Genomic DNA, 22,518 nt, shown 5'->3' on the forward strand with positions numbered 1-22,518 from the left:
TGCTAGCTGCCTCTCACCGCAGTTTATGTAAATAAATCCAGGGCAGGCTGTTATCAGACGATAAGAACCTTTTATCAACATAACCGGCTCACCTGCAACTAATAATAGGCCTGAACTGAATAGTAAGCAGTTCAGCTGCAAACCTTCTCCCGCCATCACGCAACTACGTGTCTGCCCGCAGCCTCCAATGGCCAACTGCGTTTAATTTCGAGTCCTGTCTCAGCCACTTCCTTTTGATTTCAGTTACTGTCTGAATAAACAATGTCGATTTTGACAAGACAGCGAAGGGGGAAAGGTCAGCGCAGGGATATATTGGGGGCAGCGCTGACAGCAAACTGGTGCGTGGGTGCTGGTGTGCCTAGGCAGTGCTGTCGGACCGGTTTCTGTGGCTTTCGTGAGGAGCTGACTCTTTTCATCCACACCTGGGATTGACGTGGCCGGTAGGATGCCACTTCCAGACAAGCGCGTGTCTGCCTTGTATAGTTGCAGCGCGCAGTGAAACTAAAAGCTAAATCAAGCGCGCGGTGGGAGCGTGTGATGCAGAGAGGAGACCCATGCGCGTGCACCTCGCCTGTCCCTGCTCACGCATGGTTTGTCTCCCATCGCGCACCACACCGACAACAATAGTCTCGCCAAGGTGAAGCAGCGCATGCGCTACGTTCACTAGGCGAGACCTAAAAAGCAGAAAATCAGTAAATCAAAGGAAAAGGAGTCGTCTTCTTCTTCTCTGCCTCATACTCCTGTTAAAAAGTCCTCAGAGACGAGTGCTCGGTAGTCGGATCCGTTCGACGAAGAAAGGAGTTTCTGCGACCATTCCGTCGACAGTTACAACGACGACCTCGTTGACGGCGATTACAAAGACGACCTCGTTGATGGCGATTACAAAGACGACACCGCCGACGATGGGTACGGAGACGACACCGTCGACGACTACTTGTGTGACACAGCCGTCGAACTCGTCGACGATCGCTCCCTCGGCAACGACTTTTAAATCCCCAACGAGAAGATCGCTGATGACGATTTCCATTACAAGGTTGCCACCGTCGACGGAGAGATGAAGAAACTTAGAATTTACTTCTTTGACCAAAATTTCTCCGCTACCTCCATCAAACCTTCTGGAGATGCAGGGGTCTGAAGAAGAAAGTCCAGTCGAAGTCTCATACAGTCCTTCTCAGCTGAAAATTAAGTCATGACACTGATGAGGAGGAATACCAGAAAGTTCAGGAGGATTTCTCTTTTAAGGATCGACCTCCAACAGGTTCAAAGAGATATGAGTCTTCCAACAATCCTACAATTACGAGGAGGAGGATAACGCACTGGGTGTCAGAGAGGAGTCTGTGTCCATGCCTCTCTCACTGGTATCGGATCTCAGCCGCATGATCAATGATTACTATCGTCGTTTCCCTGAAGCCAATACCTCTTCCTTGGACGTTACCAGAAAGCAGCAACCGGTTGCGCCAGCTCCGGTTAAGCAGCCTCCACCTCCGGTAAAGAAGGTTCTCTCTCCAAGAGTCATTACCATCAGAGATGACTTAGCTGACAGCGAGGTTGAAGACCAACCTGAGGAAGGAGAACTGAGCCAAGATGATCCTGTGGGGGATGAATGGGACCAATACATTATCCCTTCTCTATCACCAAAACCCTCCCCGGCGACATCTCCACCGGAGGACATCCAGGGATTTCATGAACTCATGGAATAGGCCTCTAAGAGGTTTGATCTCCCTCTTCCAGTTAAGGAAACAGAAAGTTTCCTATATGATTTCAAAGAGTCTTCTAGGAAATCAATAAGGACAACAATCCCCATGGTGAAACATATATGGGAAGACGGGTTGAAGATTATGAAGAATCCACCTTCTTTCGCAGCCTCGGTTCCCAGAATAGAGAAGAAATACTGGGCTCCAGAAACCTCCCTGGCATGTCTTATTGGACATCCCCAACCAGAGTCTGTGGTGATGCAAGCTGTACAAAGACGATCAAAGAATCCATCGGCTACATGTTCAGCTCCCTCTGACAAAGAAGGAAGGAAGCTTGATGGAACAGGCAAACGCTTTGCAGTCATGGCAGCAGCTTCTATTAAAGCATCAAATGCGCTGGCCATAATTAGCCATTTCAACAGGCAAATGTGGTCCGATATAGCTCCACTTTTATCACATCTGCCAGAAGACAAGAAGGAGGAAGCTACATTAATTTTACAGGATGGCGCTAGTGCAGCTTCGGAATCCACAGACATAGCCATGGATATATCAGCGGTAGCGTTCAGACAAATGGCAGGAGCCATAGCACTTCGCAGGCAGGGATGTCTTAAGGATACATCATGTAGGCCGGAAGTGTAGACTAAGATAGTAGACATGCCATTCGACGGAGAAAATGTATTTGGCAACCATGTGGATGATGCCCTGCAGGGTATTAAGAAGGATACGGCGAGGGCATTAGGTTCACTTCAACAATGCAGATTTCCTCCTTTCGTGGCAGAGGATCAAGAGGACAGTTTCAACAAAGATCATCCAATCAGTCTAATAGATACCAGCCATACCATCAACAAGGATATCGTCAGTATACCAATACTCCGCAATTTCGATCCTCAAATTCGTCTTACCAGCAACAATCCAGACGAAAGCCATCGACAAGAGGAAAGGTACAGGACACCAATCGACGACAGTGACCATTCCAAGGCACCTATCACCTCGTCATTCCACAGGCTCCATCAGACGCATTACCATTCTTCCTATCTCCACCAATGGATGTCCATAATATCGGACAGATGGGTATTGGACATAACTTGTTAGGGTGACACCCTAGAGTTCCTCTTCAAACCTCCAGACCGTCCTCCGATTCACAGAAAATAGCAACATCTTTCAGCCCTCAAGGTGGAAATTCTGTCCCTTTTAGTAAAAGGAGCAATAGAGAGAGTCACTCTTCAACAGCGAGGGAAAGGATTCTACTTGCATTTTTTCCTCATAGGGAAAAAGCAATCAAACAAATGGACAGGTAATGGATCTCAAAGGTTTAACAAGTTCATCAGAAAGCAGTCCTTCCGTATGCTATCTCTTCAAGAAATTCTGATGATGTTGAGGAGAAGGGAATATATGGCATTCTTAGATCTATTAGATGCATTATTTAGAGTTTTCCCTCCAATTAGACCTCCCATCAGTTCCATGGCAGTTGAACACAGTCTTAGCACAACTTATGAAACCACCGTTCGAACCGATTCACAAAAGCTGAGCTGCAGTTTGTATCTCGGAAAGTAGCCCTACTCCTGGCTCTGACGTCAGCGAGAAAGGTCAGTGAAATTCAGGCTTTTTCCATCACAGAGCCTTTCCTTCAATTCAAGACATACAAGGTGATATTACGAACAAACCCTTAATTCATTCCAAAAGTCCCTTCAGATTTTCACCTCAATTAACCTATTGTTCTTCCCACATATTTTAAAAACCCATCGACTGCAGCAGAAAAATCCTAGACGCCAAGTGGTGTTTAAAATGTTATATTGATAAGACAAAGTACTTTCAAAAGACAAGTCAGTTGTTAATAGCATTTGCTGGTCCCAGGAAAGGTTTGGCTTTATCAAGGACTGGCATATCCAGATGGATAACCTCGGCTATTACTGTATGTCACAAGAAAGCCGGAAGTCCTTTACTCTCGACGGTTCAAGCTCACTCAACCAGAAAAATGGCGACTTCGGCTGCATTGTTTGCAGGAATATCTATTCCGGATATTTGCAGAGTGGCAACGTGGAAGAATGTTCACACGTTTACCAAGCACTACTGTCTGGACACAGCTTGGAAGGCAGATTCAGCAGTGGGACAAGCCGTGCTACGTCCTCTGTTTCATTAAGGTATTTTCCGGACAATATTTTCTCTAGAAATAATGGATCTTTTTTCATGTGAATGTCTTTTCCAAAAATGCTACGTTGAATAGTTTTTTACTATGTCATTGTAATTTGCGTAATATATTGCGTTATGAAACATGTCGAAGCATGCAATCTGTTTAATCTTCTAGAGGATATTTAGTGACCTCACAAACAGGAAGCAGAACCTGACAAAAAAGGGTGCTTTCCTGGAAACGCTTGCTTGTAAGAGTACTGCTTTCTATTCTGATACAAGCATGTGAATCTATGAAAGATTCAATACTGGAGAAGAAACAAGTTACTTACCTGTACACTATGGTTCTTCAGTATTGATATCTTTCATAGATTCACATGCGACCCGCCCGCCTCCCCGTTTCTCAGGTAGACCACTTTTTTTATCTCTGATTACTTACTTGGCTCTCACTCTGGGCTGGAAATCTGAGGTATGGTGGCTCTGCTGGGGAGTGTGATCTCAGGGCTGGCATCTCATTGGCTGGCATTTGGACCTCATAATGATGGTACTCGGCTACCAAAGTCTCTGCTTATCTATGGTATCTAGGCACTAGTAGAACCATAGTATACAGGTAAGTAACTTGTTTCTTCCCCCACGTTGACCTGTTCGCTTCTGCCAAAAACGCACATTGTTTAAGCTTCACCTCCAGGCTACCACACTCACAGTCCATGGACAATGCATTTTGGATGAATTGGTCAGGGATATTTGCCTATGCTCATCTGCCTCTCCCACTTCCTATATTCATGGTTCTAAAGCTTCGTCAAACATCTCTCACTCTCATTTTAGTAGACCCCATCTAGACCACAGAACCCTGGTTTACCACATATCTGATAGACACTTCTATCCGCAGATTCCTTACCTTAGAATTATCCCCAGATGTCACACTGGATCTGGTAATGTTTTGTGAGCAGTACCTCTGCTCACCGTAGGTAGCATCGCTCAACTCCGTGTGGTGTCGGTGGCGTCATCTGTGCCAGAAATGACATTCACGATCCCTATATAGGTACCACCCTGGCACGCTGACATCCATTCTTCTTTTTTCCACACCTGCCAGCGCTGATCTGGATAGAGTTACCCCTCAGTCACTTTTGACTCGATTTTTCAACATTTTCGTGAAGTCTATTTTGAGACTTACCTCCTGGTGTGGCAGGGCTGTCTTCAAAGAAGGCCGGCTTCAAGCCCAGCAGCGCCTGTCGCCAAGAGATGTCGGTGACGAACCTGCACCTTGTATGCCTCTGGTTCCTCGAGCGGGGCCACAACCCAAAGGCCTGCCCCGTGCCATGCAGTGAAGACCTTGAGGGAGCGATCCATCAAGCTTATGATGGCCCAATGTTTGACGCCGCGACTATCGGTCTCGGTCGAGAGGAAGGTCCCAGAGCCCGAGGTCTTTGTTGCCATCCCAAGTCTTCGAGCCATTCGGGTAAGTCAAAGTCCCACAAAAAGAAAAAGAAGTCAAAGCGTGCTTCAACTTCACCTCGTCCGTCGCCCGACTAGACGAGAGAGCATCCCCACTCAATGCCTGGCTCAGTGGTTGAGCTGGCGCATGGGTCAGATCCACACCACCCCGAATTTCCGGGATCCGGATCATCACCCGCCCAATTGAAAGAATTTTATGAGCCTATTCACCTCGTATGTGGGCATCCTTTCCCTCCGGACGCCTTCCGGCTCCATGGGTTCGGGTGGGTCCCCTACTGGATCCACTCCGGCATCTCAGGCTACAGCACCATTTGGCCCCCAGGGATCCACAGATGGTGCCAGATTGGCATCAGTCGTGCCACCTCGACCTTCCCTGACACCAATCCTGAGGTAGCGCCATCCCTATCCTCTTCTCTGACACAGAGCTGGAGGGGCGTGGCCCAACCCCAACCCCGACTCCGGCACCGACTGGAGCCATGCCTTCTAGGCCTGAGTCCTATTCTTATGGGCTAGGGCTCGGGGAGAAATGAAAGGATTCACTGGAACCTGAGAAATTCCAGCCCTATGAAGAACAAATGGACTGTTAGGATCTGGGTGAAGCCAGTAGATTAGATACTTCTCCAGATGCTGGCATGATTTCTTCCCCTACCGTGGCTACGGAGGAGGGAGCTTCCTTCGCAATGGTGGTGTGCAGGGCAGCTGTGGTCCTTGACCATAGCTTGCCCTCAGTGGCAGTCAAGATTAATTTCTTGACTCAAGTGCCTCAGCCAGGAGTATCCCAAACAGAACCACTTCTCCCTTTAAATGAGGCGCTTACTGATGTCGTGCTTGGTACATGGTCCAAGCCCAACACAGGAGAGTTTGTGACAAAGACGATTGCCCGCTGCCACCACCCTGCGCCAAAGGACCCAAGTTTCCTCACCCAGCACCCTGCCTCATAGAGCTTGTTGATCCAAGCCTCAAAATCCCCTGAAAATCCTGATGCCTTCCCTACCGCAAACACGGACAGGGAATCCAAGAGGCTGGAAAATCTTGGGATGACAATATTTTCTTCCGCCAGCCTGGCACTGCGGTCTGTGAACACTGTATGCCTTTTGAGTTGCTATTCCCACACCCTGTGGGATACGGTTCCCAGGTGCTGCCAACGGTCCCATAGGAGGCCCGGGCTGTATTCTCCCAGGTTGTTGCCAGTGGGAGGGATGCAGCGAAGTTCACCATCCGCTGTGGATTAGAGACCACTGGCTCACTAGGCAGAGTAGTTTTGTCGACAGTGACCGTGCAACGCCACGTCAGAATGAGGAGGATTGTTTTTTTCTGTGAAATGGCCAGTCCTCACTCATGGACATGCCCTTTGATGGCTCCCATCTGTTTGGATTCGAGGGTGATTTGGCTCTGGAGCACTTTAAGGACAGATGGGCTGTGTCAAGGTCCTTGGGCCTGTCTATGGCCCCTCGTCGCCCTCAATCCACTTTTCGCTCCTTTCTTGGCCATGAAAGGGACATACAACTGTGTCTTTACCTGTCCAGCCAATGCAGCACGCAATCTTTCCAGCCTCTGCATAGCTGCAGTTCCTACTGACCCTGTGAGTCGTGTGGCCAGCGGTCAGGTCAGTCCACCAACCCCCCAGCAGTCACAGCCTACAAACCCTCCCAGTCATTCCTGTTTATTATCATGGCCACCCAGTGGGAGGCATGATTCCCCTTCACCTGCCCCGTTGACAGACCATAACATTAGACAGGTGGGTTTTGGTGTTTGTCCGTAGTGGCTACCTCCTCTTCGAGACTACTCCTTCCTCCATGCCACCTACTTACGATATGCTGACGAAGGATCACCTATCGCTTCTCCACCAGGAAGTGACAGCTCTTTTGGCCAAAGGAGCCATAGAGACAGTGCCAACACCAGAAGTAGGTTGTGGTTGCTATTCCCGCTACTTTCTGATGCCCAAGAAGAGTGGAGGCCTTCATCATATCCTCTACCTGCGCTTCCTCAATTTCTTCCTCAAGAAGAATAAATTCAAGATGCTCATTCTTGCTCAGGTCCTGTCTGCCCTGGACCCTGGAGACTGGATGGTGGCGCCACAAGCATTTTCAGTTCGCTGTGCTCCCTTTTGGCCTCACCAGCGCCTCTTGGGTGTTCACCAAGTGGATAGCGGTGGTTGCAGCTTATCTGTGGAGATCGGGGTGCCAGTCTTCCCCTGTCTCGACTACTGGTTGTTGAAGGCGGGCTCACCCCAGGCTGTTGTCTCCCACCTCCAGACTATGGTGGACCTCCTGCATTCGCTGGGGTTCACTATCAACGTGTTGAGGTCACACCTGACTCCCTCTCAGACGTTCCCTTTAATCAGAGCTGTCCTGGACACAGTGCAGTTACTGTACTCCAGTGCAGTTACTTTACTCCAGAATAGCGAGTCAAGGCTATTCAGGCTATGATACCAATGTTTCAGCCTCTATCTTGGATTTCGGTGAGACTGACCCTGAGAATGCTGGGCCCCATGGCCTTCTGCATCCTGCTTGTGACACATGCCCATTGGCATATGCAGGCTTTGCAGTAGGACCTAAAATTCCAGTGGGTGCAGCATCAGGGGAATCTCCCTGACATGGTCCAGATCTCTGAGGGGACTGCAAAAGGACCTGCAGTGGTGGCTTACGAACCACAAGTGGGGGGGGGGGGGTATACAACTCTTCGTAATGTATGTCAGAGCGGAGAAAGGACAAACAGTGCAGATGAGGACCATCTCACAATGGATCGTACACTGCATCAAAATCTTCTACGCATTGGCTAAGAAGCAACTCCATGAGGGTTTGCATACTCATTCCTCCGAAGTTAAAGCTGCAACCACTGTGTTAGCTCGTGGAGTTCCGGTCCTAGACATATGCCAGGCAGCAACGTGGGCATCCTTGCGCAGGTTTTCCAAACACTACTGTCTGGACAGTCCGGTCCATAGGGATGGGCAGTTTTCTCATTCGGTCCTGCAGGACTTCCTCATGTGAAATTGGTCTGCAAACCCACCTCCGGGAAGGTAAGGAATCTGCGGCTAGAAATCTCTATCCGATGAACAAGTTAGTTACCTTCGGTAATGCATTATCAGACAGAGACTCTGTCTAGTTGTAGTTTCTTTACCAACCCACCCATCCTTCCTGCTCTGCGACCGAATTTCTAAGTACAGGGCTTTCCCCTTTCAGGGCCCTAGTTTTCCACACCACTGGTCAGTGTACTTCATGACTCCGCATTTCTGACATGGAACGTCACAAAAAGTAACTGCTGTCTGCATGCCTGTATAGGTACGGCAAAAGTAATTTCTGGCGCGGATAGTGCCAACAACACTACTTGGAGCTGAATTACCCCACCTACCAGCGCGGAGGGGTACTGCTCAAGAAAGATTTCTGGATCCGGTCTGATGCCTGGGGATAATTCTAAGATAAGGAGTCTGCGGCTAGATAGTCTTTACCAGATTAGGTGTTACCTTAGGTAAGTAACTTGTTCTTCTCGACCTCTCTCCAGTGCCTCATGGTAAGCTGCCCAACCAGGCGGACCATCTATTGCAAAGTCAAGGCACTCTCAGGCATCCCAACCCCATACAGCTCAATCTTTCAATTTGGCTCATGAAGTCTTAGAAGTAGGGTACTTAAATCTGCCTGCTTTGTTTGTCTATTACCTGCTTCATTTGCAGAAGTCCGGCCTCGCTTATATTTCGATCAGGCTTCACTTGGCTGCTGTCGCTTTTTATCTCCAACACAGAGAACACACTTCGCTCTTCAGGGCACCTGTTATCGAAGCCTTCATGGAAAGGCTCAAAAGGATTATTCCACCACAAGTGTCACCTCCTCTTGTATGGAACCTCCTCATTGTTCTCACTAGACTAATGGGCCCTCCTTTTGAATAGCTTCACTCTTGTTTCTTCCAGTTTTATTCCTGGAAGGTGGATTTTCTAGCAGCCATCACTTCAATCGGGCATGTTACCCTAGAAGAACCTTTCTCTAAGTACACCACGGTAGGGTAGTCTTCAGGACAAACCCTAAATTCCTATCTAAGGTGGTCTCTACCTTCCACCTCAATCATACCATAGAACGCCAGTGTTCTCTTCCAAATCCAGAATCTGTAGCAGAACGGGCTCTTCATACATGACATGTCAAAATAGCGCTTATGTATTACATTAATAGGACACAGCTCTTCCGTAAGACACAGCAACATTTTGTCTCTTTCTCTGAACCACTCAAAGGGCGTCCTCACTCTAAGGCAGGTATAGCATGCTGTCAGGGTCAGATGCATACAGACCTGATATGCTAAAGCTAAGCAACCTCTGCCTGTCTCTCCCAGAGCACACTCTACCTGCTAAAAAGGATCTTCTGTGGCTTTCTAGAGTGATATTCCTATACTCGACATCTGCAAGGCAGCTACATGGTCTACCTCCCACATATTTATCAATGTGTGGGTGTTTTAGCTCGCCAACCAGGTAATGTTGGTCAGGCTGTCCTTCGCACACTGTGCCAAATCTTCTGCAACATCTTCAGACTAGCCACTTCTCCTGGGAGGCCTGCTTTACAATCTATGCTCTGCATGTGTATCTGCAGCTACACATGCCGCAAACTAAAAATGTTACTCACCCTGCAAGCATCTGTTTGTGGCATGTAGTTATGGATTCATATGCACCCACCCTTCTCGCTGGGCACCTTTTGATGTGGCAGACGTTCTTTCATTCAAGTTTCATCCTTAATCTTTCTTCCGCATGGTCATCTTTCTGTATCTCTATGCTCTATCTACATCCTCACCCCTCGTGCAGAAAAAGCAATCGAACAGCAAAGTCCGTGCCCATGCGCATTGCCAGCAATAGGTGGAGTTACTATACCTCAAGATTCGAAAAGAAGATTTCGAAGAAAAACAACTTGAACTCGTGAGAGCGCTACACTAAATAGCAGGAGTATGCACAGCATGTCAATCTACAGCATTACATCCCATGAGCAGATGCATACTGAGTAAGTAACATTGTCCTTCTCCCTCCCTGTCCTGATAGTCTGTGATTTGCTACCATCAGATTTGAGTGTCTGGTTGCAAGGAGTGAATTTGTACTGTCCATGATCTTTTAGGCTTACAGCGACCACACTATTCTCTGCTTCCCAGATGTAGTTGCTGCTTCAAATCTAGTTACTGTACCCTACAAGGCCTCTCGGCTGTTGCCCTCTGAAATACAGCTGGTCTTTCTTTCCGAATGTAATGGCACTGAAGAATGTCAGTGACTTTCTCCACATCGCTCTGTGGTTCTCTCAATGAGATAAGCTGATGAAAATGCAAGTTAAGTTTGCATTTGCAGAATCTCAGCAAATAATTGACAAAGCATCAAATCTGAGCAAAGAAGAGGCCAAACTAAAATTGCTGCTGCCCAGGGACATAACTGATAACAGTTCTAGGATCATGAACACCAGCCTATACATGTGCTGGCAAGTATGTCTGAATTTTTCACTCATATACTCCAAAAATGTGATTACTCAATGGTTAAGGAGTCACAGCAGTACAATAATTATATTGACACTGCCAAACCTTAAGTGTATGAAAAGAAAGGGCATCCAAAGATATCTATTGGAGAGAACAGTAGTACTTCTCCTCAACAAGTAAATACATAACACAAGGAGCTTGAGAATGTGATTTTAACAGAGACTCTCTTCGTCCAATTGAAAGAAAATATTATTACACTGTCCAAGAGTGCATTACTTTAATTGAATTTCACATACTTTAATATCCCAGTCTATAATACTCTTAGGTGGTATATCGGCCTTGCTCTGACACTAAAGAACACTGTCCCTAGGGCTGAATGAAAATTGATTCTCCCCTTATCTGGATATCTGCTTAGTAGTGGTGTCCTCCAGAATCTTGGCTGTAAACAATTTAGCTCTACCAATCGGACCCTTTGTAATTTTGGATCCTCAGTGAATTACTCCGAATTCTCTAGCACCATCCACGAGGGCATTTCCTTGCTGATGGCCCCAGAATGTTTTCCTCTGTCAAGGAGACTGTATATCTATTTCTGTGTAGAGTGCAGCACCATAACAGCCTTGTGGGTCCAGAGGTTTCACACTGCGGCTGTCTTGCATAGTGGTTGTTCTTTCATGCCAAACTGAGGTGAGGACGGTACTGAGACATGTTCTATAATGACCTGTGTGACAGATCTGATTCATCTGAATGCACTCTAATTAAATGCAAATATGAACAGAGCCAAGTAGGGGTGAGGGTGGAGAACACTGATTATCATATAACCCTTACCTTCATCATAACCAATGGAAAAGCCAATTTTTTCACAATTCTGCCTGCTATCAGTGAAATTTAGACATGGATTATCTCTTAGGTTTCAATGTTTCAAAGGTTCTTCATTTGTGAGCAGACAGCTTAAAAAGGTGTCTCCGTGCATCCCACATATGGGGGTCGAAGCAGACACTCCATGGCACACTTTTTGAGGCATCAGGAAACCCAAATGTACATTTTGTCATAGTGTATCTAGACAAGAGTTGCAACAGTTGTTCTTGGATGGGCACAAGTTGAAGATCCCTAAGAGACTACTAACCATCAGGACACCTATGGAAGCAGGCCTGATTCTCTGTTGTCCTTTACCATTGGTCCGGTTGGCTTTCACTGAGGCAAGACTTGCTGTTTATGAACAGCAGTGGGCACCCCCTAACCCTTTTCGGCTTGAGCATCTGGTTCCTGAAGAGCTAGGCGTTGATCATCAAGGTCCTATCTCAGACAATTTAGAAGTTCTGTCAGCTGGCAGGAAATCCACCATCATGGCCCAATACAAGATCAATGGTTTCCACTTAACAATTGAAACTTTTTCAAGAGTATCTACCTTGTATTTCATTACAAATGTCCAGTTTTGTGCCATCTTAGTTATCAGGCTTCATCTGAATGGCTTGGGACGTATTTTATACCAAGTCAGGTGGCGTACCCCATGATGGCCACTCACCATAGTCGTATCTGCTCTCATGCACAAGCCTTGTGAGCCAAGAGCTGCTTTTATGGGAAATATTTTCCTATTACTATATCATCCGCAAGATACATTGATCAAATGCATGTCATTTGTGCTTCTTAGCCCTACAACATTTGTCACCAGACATAGTAGTACGAAGGATGCACCAGTCCGGCATCATTGATTTATTTTCATCGAAATTAGGAGAATTTTCCTGCAAGTTTTGGGATAGGAGGAGCCCAGGATATAGGACTGGGATAAAGTTGTTGTGTATTTTGTGATTCATGCACCATGTCAGTATGCAAAGCTCTAAACTGAAGCTTTGAAAAGTTATTTCTGATCTTGCTGTTAGGTGACCGACAAGTAACTTGCTGGGAATTGGAGAATTTGAATGGTCTAGGAGTGAACGCATCATAAAATTAACTTTACCCTATAAGCCTATGTTTGCAATCAAGTGAGACCTACTTGGAGGAGTCGGTGGTAAAAAAAGATAGTGTGGGCCATGCCTTTTGCAATACCTTATTTGTTATGGAGAGTTTAAGTGGGGGCTTACTAATAAAGAAAATGAGAGCCTACAAAACATTTTCTATACCTTCCATTTCTGTGTTTCAAGCTTATCAGATGAGTCTGAACTTCCTCTCTGCCCTTATTGTTGTTTTCTGAAATGCCATGAAGAAAATATTAATCTTCAGCTATTGGCAGCTTAAAATGTCAGTCTGAACAAAGATCTAAAGGTGTTTCAACATGTGTAGCTTAAAGCCCATTAGAGATGTTCAAACACAACCTGTGCCAATAAGGCTTCAATCCATGTACGCAGTAAAAGTGAAGTTTTTTTGGGACATACAGTGTTGTAAAATGCATGTTTATTCTAGTTCTTGATAAAGCTATCCCTATTGAAGATAGCTTATTAAATGAATTAATGCTTTGAAAAAGAAATGTGATTTGAAAGGATCAAATCTTCTTATTTTATTGAAATTTACTTCATTTCTACATACTGGCACAAAAAGGATCTTATAAGCATGACTTGTGCTGCCTAACGACACGAAAATGTAAGTCACAAATTCCGCCTGAATTGTTTTTTCTCAAATCTATCTTATTGCATCATGACCTACTGTCGCCATCATATATTGTTGTAATTATCTTTCAATTAAATTGAGACCAGTTTCAGAAGCTGAACTATATCTGCAGTTGTATGACAGAATGTCCACTCCATGGTTTGGAATTCAATTTAGATTATCAGACATGTGATTTTTCCTGAAGGAAGCATGACCGTAAAACAGCTTTTAAAAAAACAGATGAAAGACTGAATGCTGAACAATGCAAACATTCACCCCCTAGTCACAGATGTGAGTTTAATCCATCATTTGTTTGCTCACCACTCTCCACAGTTTTGACCCAGCCATATGTAAATCCGTCTTGACCCTGCTCTTCATGGGAACAGTCCAGCCCGAACTTCCAGGCCTGGTCCTCCTTGGACCGGAAACAAGCATCCTGGGACCGGTTTCGGGGTCTCATCCCACACCAGCCTGATTAGCTTGAATCCAGTGGCACAGTGAGCACGGAACCCACGTCTGGACATACTCTTCCCAGACAGGGTGAATGTTGGATTTGTTCAGCATTCCTTCCATCATCTGTTCTTTTTGCATTTGTCACCCTAAGTAAAATACCTAGCCAAGAAGCTTGGTGGTATTCTCAAAATAACATTTGGACCTGGTTCCCAAAGGATTTAGGCTGTGTAGATATATCTTACTCCTTTCTTAGGTTTTGAATTTCTCGTGGATGTCCTTGCATGATTCACAAAGCCTTCCCTAGACTTGTTGTCTTATTCCAGACTTAGGTTGACTTATTCACAATGTCCTGGCATAGAGCATGCTTGCTCATGAATAAAAAGTTGTATTAATTCACTCCAAGAGTATTTCTTGTCTTACTGCTGGAAATCATGAGTAAGTTTTGCCTAATTCTGGAATAAGGCAGAACCACCACTGAAAATAATTTGTGAATTTGGCCTGGATGTTCAGGAGTAATCCATTGCTAAGACAGAAGTAAGGCACAACTACTCCCAGAAAAAGCATTGTGAATCACGGCCTTTGGCCTTATGTTGCATAAAGCTACAGAAATTACTTTCCATAACCAATCCCATTCTCGCCAGTTGTCACTTATTCTTTAAATTTAACAGAGCTTCCAGTCAATAGCAAACCAAAGCTCAAAGAGAAATTGGATTTTTCTTGCACGTTAGTGTTGCTTTGTGTGTTTCCTCCTCTTTTTGCAGTTTACCCATATAGTAACGTGCCTAAAAGACTAATTTGCTCCTTGTTATGCATTGTTAGATGTTGTATTGATTAGATGTACTAACAGTGTACCCCTTCTGTGCATGGATGGAATATTGAGTTTGCATGGAATAGTTTTGCATGACTTCCTTTTGTTGTTAGTGGTCGTATGTTAGTGATAACTTACACTGCTTATATCGATGTGCTTTCAAACCATTTGTAGTAGTTTGCATGTGTCCTGTGTCTGTGTATTTTTGCAGCCTATACCAAGCCTAAACCAGGCCATCGTAAAACCGCTTCATATGGCAACATTCTGGATGTCCCTGCAATCATCATAACAGGTACCATAGATTCGCATTGCGCTTTCCTAAATCAAGGCGATGTATCACAATCACAAGATGAGCTTTTTGCTTCAGTTTCTTTAAGTGTGTCTTTTTGTCACTTAAAAATCTATCTATAAAAATGCCCCATGCAGAATTGATTTACTTTTTCTAATAGAAATGACTGTGATGTCCTTCTTTGGCAATTTCTGATTTTATGATTGTAAAACTTTTGGCAATCCAAATTAAAGGCATTCACTTGAGGAGGTGCTCAATTATTATTTTGACTGGATTCAAAACTTTTAGGTACCACATAGTAGGATGTGGGTTTTCGTTTGTCACGGTTTCCAAATGGCATCTCATCTACATCATTCATGATCTACACAGTCTCAGAGCTACGTACTTGCTAACAGTCTTTGATTAATAAGAGGTAGGGTGTATTCAGATTTGGATACCACAAATTAGCTTAATGATTACATCATTGAAAAAACATCACATGACCTTAGTCCCAAGCATGAAACCACAGAAAACCACATTACATGATATAGGGCACAGATTTGAGGACGGGACAGGGTTGCCTTTGTTCCATATGACACACTTACGAAATGTTGCATTGTCTACTAATGGGATACCGTACTCTGTAAAAATGGCAAATAATAATAATTACCAACATTTTCAACAGAAAACATTTGTTATGAATTTGATTATTATTTGGGGTGGGTGACTACCCACCACCACAGCCCTTGTGAGGAGGAACCTTTAAAGTCCGTAAATTAACCTGAGCTCAAACTCTTGGTAGCTTTTGCACACAGCAGACCAGCTTAACTTAAGGCAGTGTGTAAAGCATTCATGCAATACCAAAACAGTAATAAACTCAAAATGCTTTACGATAGAAAATCTCAAACTGACTTTGAAAAACAGAGGGAAATTTGATCAACAAAATGACAAAAATTCAATATGAGGAACCTGAGAAATGAATTTGTACGTTTTTTTTCCAAGGAATAGTGCTAAGAAGCTCAGGGGTCCAGTGTTAGTCGGTGGTCGTGGCAGACTGGTCCTTGGGCACAATTTGTGACTGACCGCAATGGAAAACAAGTCTGATACACCAACCAGGCTCGTCCTGGTCAAAGATTTTCCTTTCTGACGTAGTCCTTTAAGTCCCATCACAGGAGTACACTTATGGGAGGCACTTAGATACTCACATGGTGTCCGAAAGAGGTCAACAACAGGGTCTAGTCCACATCCAATTGCCACTGGTAAGCTGGGCAGTTGCAGAAAAGGCCTCTTGTTGCTTGTTGTATTCCTGTAGCTAGGAACAGGAGGTCAGCCTTATGACCCTTTGAGTACACTTCTTTGTCTAAGGTGCAAGAGGAAGCAGGTCCAGTCCTACAGAGATCCCATCAGGTTACAGAGGGCAGGTCCAGCTCTCTTCTGTTCTGCCTCAGTTCCAGCAGTGTTCTAAAGTGGGTAGCTGGTGATGGAACATTTATGTCCGTTATGAGCTAACCAAAGTGTCCCTAACCACTTTAGGCATTACCTAGATGGTGAAAGTCTTCGAACACACTCACCTTGGACCCCCCTAGGGTGTGTGGGAAGTGTAATATGGCAATATAAATGTCCTCCCATGTGTTGTAACACTAAAATCCAGTTTGAGTCAGCCTCTGAACCCCCAATAAACCCAGTGACAGAAGTCTGGTAGAACAAAAGCAGGGCTTTCCAGTAACCAGACAGTGGATACACAAACGTTGCCTTGGCATCCTGTTCTCTGCCTTTCAGGTGTGCCTGAGTGTTATATTTAAACCCTAAGAGACCTGTTAACCAGGATTTGACACTCTATCATTATTTGTCACTAATGTCAACAAGGATCCAGACAGTCCCTACCCTGCATATTCTGTGAGGTTCTTTAGCGTCCTCTCTGCCCATTCAGGTCAACCTGTCAATTGTCAGTGGCCTATTGTATAGCTCCTCTGAGGAATTTCTCATCTCTTTCACACCTATTCAGATGCTGATCTCTGGTTGGGAAAAATTGGAGCGCAAACACGAATTAGCCCCCAAGAACTTTAGACGAGGAAAAAGTTCCTAAAAGTTACTTTTCTTTTATAGTTATTAAAAATCCTACTGCACCATTAAATTGGATGTTTTTAAATAAAACTCTTTATGGCTTTTAGTATTAATTAGGAATGAAACAAAACCAAAAAGGAGGGTTCATATATAAGCAGTGTGTTCACTATTACATTCTATAGTCAGTAGAGCAACAGTCTACAATATGTATGTAATTAAAGCAATAAAAGGCCAGATCTATAGTAAAGGCTCCCAACCAGTCTTATCTCCTCTTGTGAAGCTCCACCATTCACTCAAAATGTTGGTATGTTTCCTCTGCACACCTCTTGATGTGGATACTAATTCCTCTGTTTTGGCACAGAAGTCCATACCCCTGATCCATTCCTCTAGTGCAGGATTATTTTCTTCTCGCCAGTGGCGGACCAAATCTCTTTTACGATTAATAGGCAGATGACGATTAATGTATGGATATGATGCTGGCCACCCAAATGTTCCTTTATGATGAGAAGCATCATTTTGGTGTCTAAGGTAATCATTCTTCCACATTCCCTAATATTTCCCTGATTTCAGCCAGTACTCCATCACTAGTGGGCAGTTCCAGATCATGTTATAGTATGTACCTAGGGAGAATTTGCGTCCCTGAAAATATGGGTTCCCTAATTTCCCCATCTTCCAGACTTGTGTGGGTTTGTAATGATATCTGTGTAGATTTTTAACTTGAATGAGACTGAGTCTGAAGAAAATGGCCCGCATCCTTGGTGCCATCTTCGCTTCAGCCCAGTCATCATCGTCAAGGTTCCCCAAATTGCCATTTTCTAGGACCCAGCTGGGAACTCAAAAGTACAGATTATAAAAATGAATCTTGATCTTTTGACAGGAACCTGCTAAAATAGTTATTCAAAGTTTTTTTCTTATCTATTACAGGTGTAATTCATTGGTGAAGTCTGCTTTATATTAAATACTTAAGGAAAGTAGTGTTTTAGAAAGTTACCTTTTCACTGTCTGAAGCTCCTGAAGTCTAAATTGCATTAGCTCTTCAACAGCTCCCTAGCAGTGCTTGGCCTTAATGAGGTGTGAAAGCTGCTCCCAGAGCAGCAATAATGGCATGGGTGTAGGGAGGTGTAAATGGAAATCGGATGGATGGATACAGAGTAATCTGAGAGGATGGCTAAATGGGTGGGTGAAAAGATGACAAAGTAAATGGAAATCTGAGAAGATGGGTGAAGGATAGCAGCATAAATGGAAATCTGAGGGATGGGAGGGTGATAGGCTGGCAGCATGAATGGAAATCAGAGGATGGATAAAAAAAATTTATCAATTAATGGATGAAAGTTTATTGAAAGATGGGTGAGTCAAAGGATGTGTGGATGGATGTGTGATGCTTGCATAGATGATGGCATGTAGAAAGGCTGACAGATGGATGAAAGAAAGAATGGATGACCGAAGGAATGGATGACAATTGTAAAGGTGAAATGGTGGATATCAGCGCAGTGGATGGAAGGGTGAAAGGATGAATGGATAGATGCTTGGATGGAAGAGACATTGGTGCTCTTCTAGGGACGTTCGTGTTCACTTGCTTCGCTTGCATGGTGCCATCAGTACTTTGGTTCAAAATGGATGGTATTTTAATTTTCTGGCTACTACCAGGGCTTTCCCAGTAACTGATACCTGTAAATGAGTGGTGTGCTAGCCACCAGAAATATTGACATTCTTTGACTTTGTCTCGCTGATTAAAATGTATTTTTGGTTAGGGCATCTTTCAACTGTGCCTTTTGAAACACAAGTGCTTTCTGATCCAGCAATTCAAACGTCCAGATATATTTGTCAGTTACTTAATCAGCATCTTTAAAATTGCAGTATTAGCAATTTATTTTTAGTTCGTTATTTAACTTGGCTTCTTAAATATGACACTGCCATAAATAAAGCAGTTTATATCCGGCTTCAAAGCCGTAAGTAGGCGGCGAGGCAAAAACTCTTCGAGGTGAATGCTGTACGCTATGACTAAACATATTTGTTAATACCTCCTATGGAACCTCAATTTTATCACGTCTATCTAGACATATTGATTGCTTGGTGCTCTACAATGCACTCTGTAGTTCTGACACTGAAGCAAAAAGTATTTCTTGACGATCGCTGGGAATCTCTTTGCCTGAACATGTTGCCATCTGCAGTGTATTTGCTGAGTTAAAGTTGCGAATCGCTTACAGCCTGATTTCCAGCATGCTGCCTGGGTTTTCTCTTTACAGCTGGCTGCAGGTGTTCCAAGTAATCTGAAATTCCTATTGTCTTTATTTTCAGCAAAACCTAATCCCACGTTTTTATGTTTTAGCAACATCTGTCTAATGATTCATCCGCCTGTTTGCAGTGCTCTTTGAATTCACAAATGTGACCCTGAATGGAGGATTCCAGTCTTGTTAACGGACTGTGTGGGTGCCAGTAGCGTCACGTGCACGTTTGTTATTTTTCTGTGTCAGTCTTTGGAGTTAATTAAAGAAATAAAAATTGCAACCACGTCGCCCCCAACGTTCCTTGTCTTGGCATTGACTAATCATACTAATCTCCACTTGCCTCTTGAAATTGTGTGCCATTTATCCACCAAGAATTACATTTTGCACTTACTACACTTTTGTATATAGTAATATTTGACCCGTCTCTTAATGATCGTGTTGCTTGTCAGGGATTTGCTGATGTGTATTTGTGCTGACTAGAGTTGTGCGCTGTCCCGATACACACTGGGTTCTGCAAAACCGCCTTCAGCCCCTATTCAAAGCAGCCATCGCATGGCTGACTTATTACCCAGCAAGCAGGTAGGGTAGAAAACCAAATTATTACCCAGCAAGCAGGTAGGGTAGAAAACCAAATTATTACCCAGTACGCAGGTAGGGTAGAAAACCAGATAACACCTTTTCGCCCTTCATAAGCTCCGGAAACTGGTAGAACACGGCTTTGAAGGGGCGAATGAGACTAAATTAAAATAGGATTTGGAAAGCAGTTTTAAAAAAAACGCAAGAGGCACGCCACGAGAGCGCCGCCTAGCCAGTCGAGTGGCGAGTGATCTGGGCGCGCGGAGCCGCAACTGTTCGAGTGCATGCTCTAACTGCGACCTGCCAGGCGAGGTCTTACGTAATGCAGCCATCAGGGACCAGGAATGCGGGGCATTGTCTCAGCTGTTACTCGCAGCATTTTGGTGCTTCCTTTCGGACAGCTGATCTCCCGACTCAGGAGACAACATAAACAAGCATATTCATAAAAAGAAACTGCTGGGGCGAGCATGCCCGCCTCACGCCCCGCTCTGTTTGGGCGGTGCTTTGGGATCGGTGCAAGTTTTGTCGGACACACTAGCAGATAGACGCAGCACTAGCAGAGCAGCGGGTTGCAGTTTTGAGCATTGCTAGCAGGTGGTGGGAGATGTTGTACCATTCGGTTTAATTGACAGCCAGATTTGAGTTTGAGGAACTTGGTCGTGAGGGGCGGGGGGGGGGGGGTGTCTAATATTGAGTATATTGAACCCAACAACTTCATTTTGCTCCTGGTTTGCACGAAAAAAGCGTAGTTTGGCGTCAATTTAGACAGTCGAGGTTGAAAGACAAAAGTTGTGCGTTGTCCTACTGTGCCTGAAGCTGGCTTTGTGACAGCCAAGAAGGGGTCCTCGGATGAGGCAGTAGTGTACTCGCGCCACTGGTTACCGCGAGCTCAGACTTATGTCAGCAATCCCGCTGTAGAAACCACATCACGTAAGTCCCTGGAAATAGATGCCGTCATCAGTCGCAGCCCCCAGGCGCAGCGACTGTTGAAACACATGTGACCGAAGATGGCGGAGGCGAGGGCAGCTATTCATGTGGTAGGAGTGGTCATTGTATTAGGAGACTTCTGATGACAGCCCGGCGTTTTTTGAGTTAAAACTCCGCAGCTGTCTGCCCCCTCTCCCTCCCGCCCGCTCTCGCTGTCTATGGATTTGTACAAATTCCAAGCTCCCAGTGCAGCCGTCGCGCCCTCTTATTTGGATTCTAAAGACAATTCCTTATTTTATCTCCTGTCCAGCAGGCAACGGGCAGCAGAGGCGCAGGTCCATCCAAGATCTGAGCGTAACTGGCACAGAGTCCGGCCCGGTAAGGAGCTTTCTCTGTCATTTCACATCTACTGTACACCACCGCACCATGTCACAGGCAGTTTGTCATGAGTACTTTAAAGTGCATCTGCAATGCTGTTTGTTTGTGTTTGCCAGATTTATGCAGAGCGTCCTGCAGCTGATAGTGTCTTTAAAAAAAAAAAAACTTTACTTGTGTTTAAAGTAATACAATTTAATGGAACTGTATTGTCATGTAATGTGAGTAAAACAAATAACCTTGTAGCTAGTGACACCTCGTGCTTGTTTCAAATGCTGTTTTAGTTAGACTTCTGTCAATGAAAGAGTAACAATAACACCACCTTTTTACTGAAATGGTGCGGTTATCAGATGTAATGTACACTGCTGACAATTATTGAAATGTCTTCTGTTTATTGTACGTGCACAATATCATGCGTCTTTGTAAGCATTACTCAGTTGAAATGCCTTCTGGAGCTCGTGCTTGTTTTTCTTCGTACCGCCCATTTGTCAGCGAATGTAGCGCCTCTCTGGAGATGCATGCAGGCCACTCTTTGACGCGCAAATCTTTCTGCACACTTTTTTTTGTCAAAGTCTTTGTTGCATGTGAGACAATAACACATTTGCTTGAGGCACGTAGCCGGTATCCTACTTCTCTATGCGCCAACTCCCCGCTTCCTACAACTACCATTGCAGTTTTTTGTGCACACTTGTAACTTGACTAGAATACCAACTTCATATTCCTCTTTAAGTACTCCATAAAATGTCATCGTTTAGTGACCAACCTTCATATTTACCTCGTTAAACAATCATTGGCAAAGCCAATAGGCCTCAACCTTAAAATGCAATTCCAAGCTATTGGCAAGGTCAATACTTGTGCGTAAAGCATTAAAAAAAAAAAAGAACATTTCAGAATACCATAGGAAATGTAATCACATATAAGGTATTTCCAAACTGTTCACTGAATTCAAGAGTCTCAATATTTATAAATATCCTGATTTATTTTTCAAATACTTTTCACCCAGGAAACTCTGAACATGATTTAAAAATGGAAAAGACGTGTATAAATGCCAAGGCTAATTTCCTTTTTACAGACTTTGAACTGAAACATGCTTCAACCATTTGTTCCTGTGCATTAAACCATGAGAGCAGATTCATGGGCCTCCAGGAGAAGAGATAGCAAATTTGTAGTCTTGCTAAGTACACCCTCTGCCCCAAATGCCAGCTGAGTGAGTACAGCAGCTAGCCCATCCCCAGCATCATAAAAGCATTTGTCTGCAAGAGCCTGTGCTTTCATGCCATATGCAGAGTGCAGAAGATAAAACAAAAGGCAACCTCTAAAGTCTGCTCTTTAATCCTACACCAGTAAAAATGTACAGAGTGTTGTGCTTTTACAGACAAGCTGGCAGGGGGAAGCAACACTGAGAGCGCACAGGGTGCAGCACACGAGGGAGACTCAGAATAAACATGCACTCTTATTGAGTGTTGAGTGAAAAAGTAGTTCCCTGATTGTGAGTGGTGGAAGAATACATGTCACCCAATTTAAAGAAAGATT

The 22,518-nt window shown here is 44.6% G+C and overlaps 1 protein-coding gene across 7 annotated transcripts in view; it reads left to right on the plus strand.

The window, feature by feature from the left end:
- MAP3K7 (mitogen-activated protein kinase kinase kinase 7) overlaps positions 1 to 22,518 on the plus strand; it is a 324,585-nt gene that overhangs the window by 190,894 nt on the left and 111,173 nt on the right. The window contains exons 12-14 of one of the 7 annotated variants that reach the window (XM_085611153.1): positions 13,239 to 13,280; positions 14,759 to 14,839; positions 20,921 to 20,988. In XM_085611153.1, the coding sequence (XP_085467279.1) occupies positions 13,239 to 13,280; positions 14,759 to 14,839; positions 20,921 to 20,988 (191 nt within the window). The remainder of the gene's footprint in view (positions 1 to 13,238; positions 13,281 to 14,758; positions 14,840 to 20,920; positions 20,989 to 22,518) is intronic. The other 6 variants (XM_085611146.1, XM_085611147.1, XM_085611148.1 and 3 more) reach the window with 6 other exon arrangements.

This window comes from Triturus cristatus, chromosome 6 (assembly GCF_964204655.1).
Source record: "Triturus cristatus chromosome 6, aTriCri1.1, whole genome shotgun sequence".
In the NCBI taxonomy this organism is placed as follows: Eukaryota; Metazoa; Chordata; class Amphibia; order Caudata; family Salamandridae; genus Triturus; species Triturus cristatus.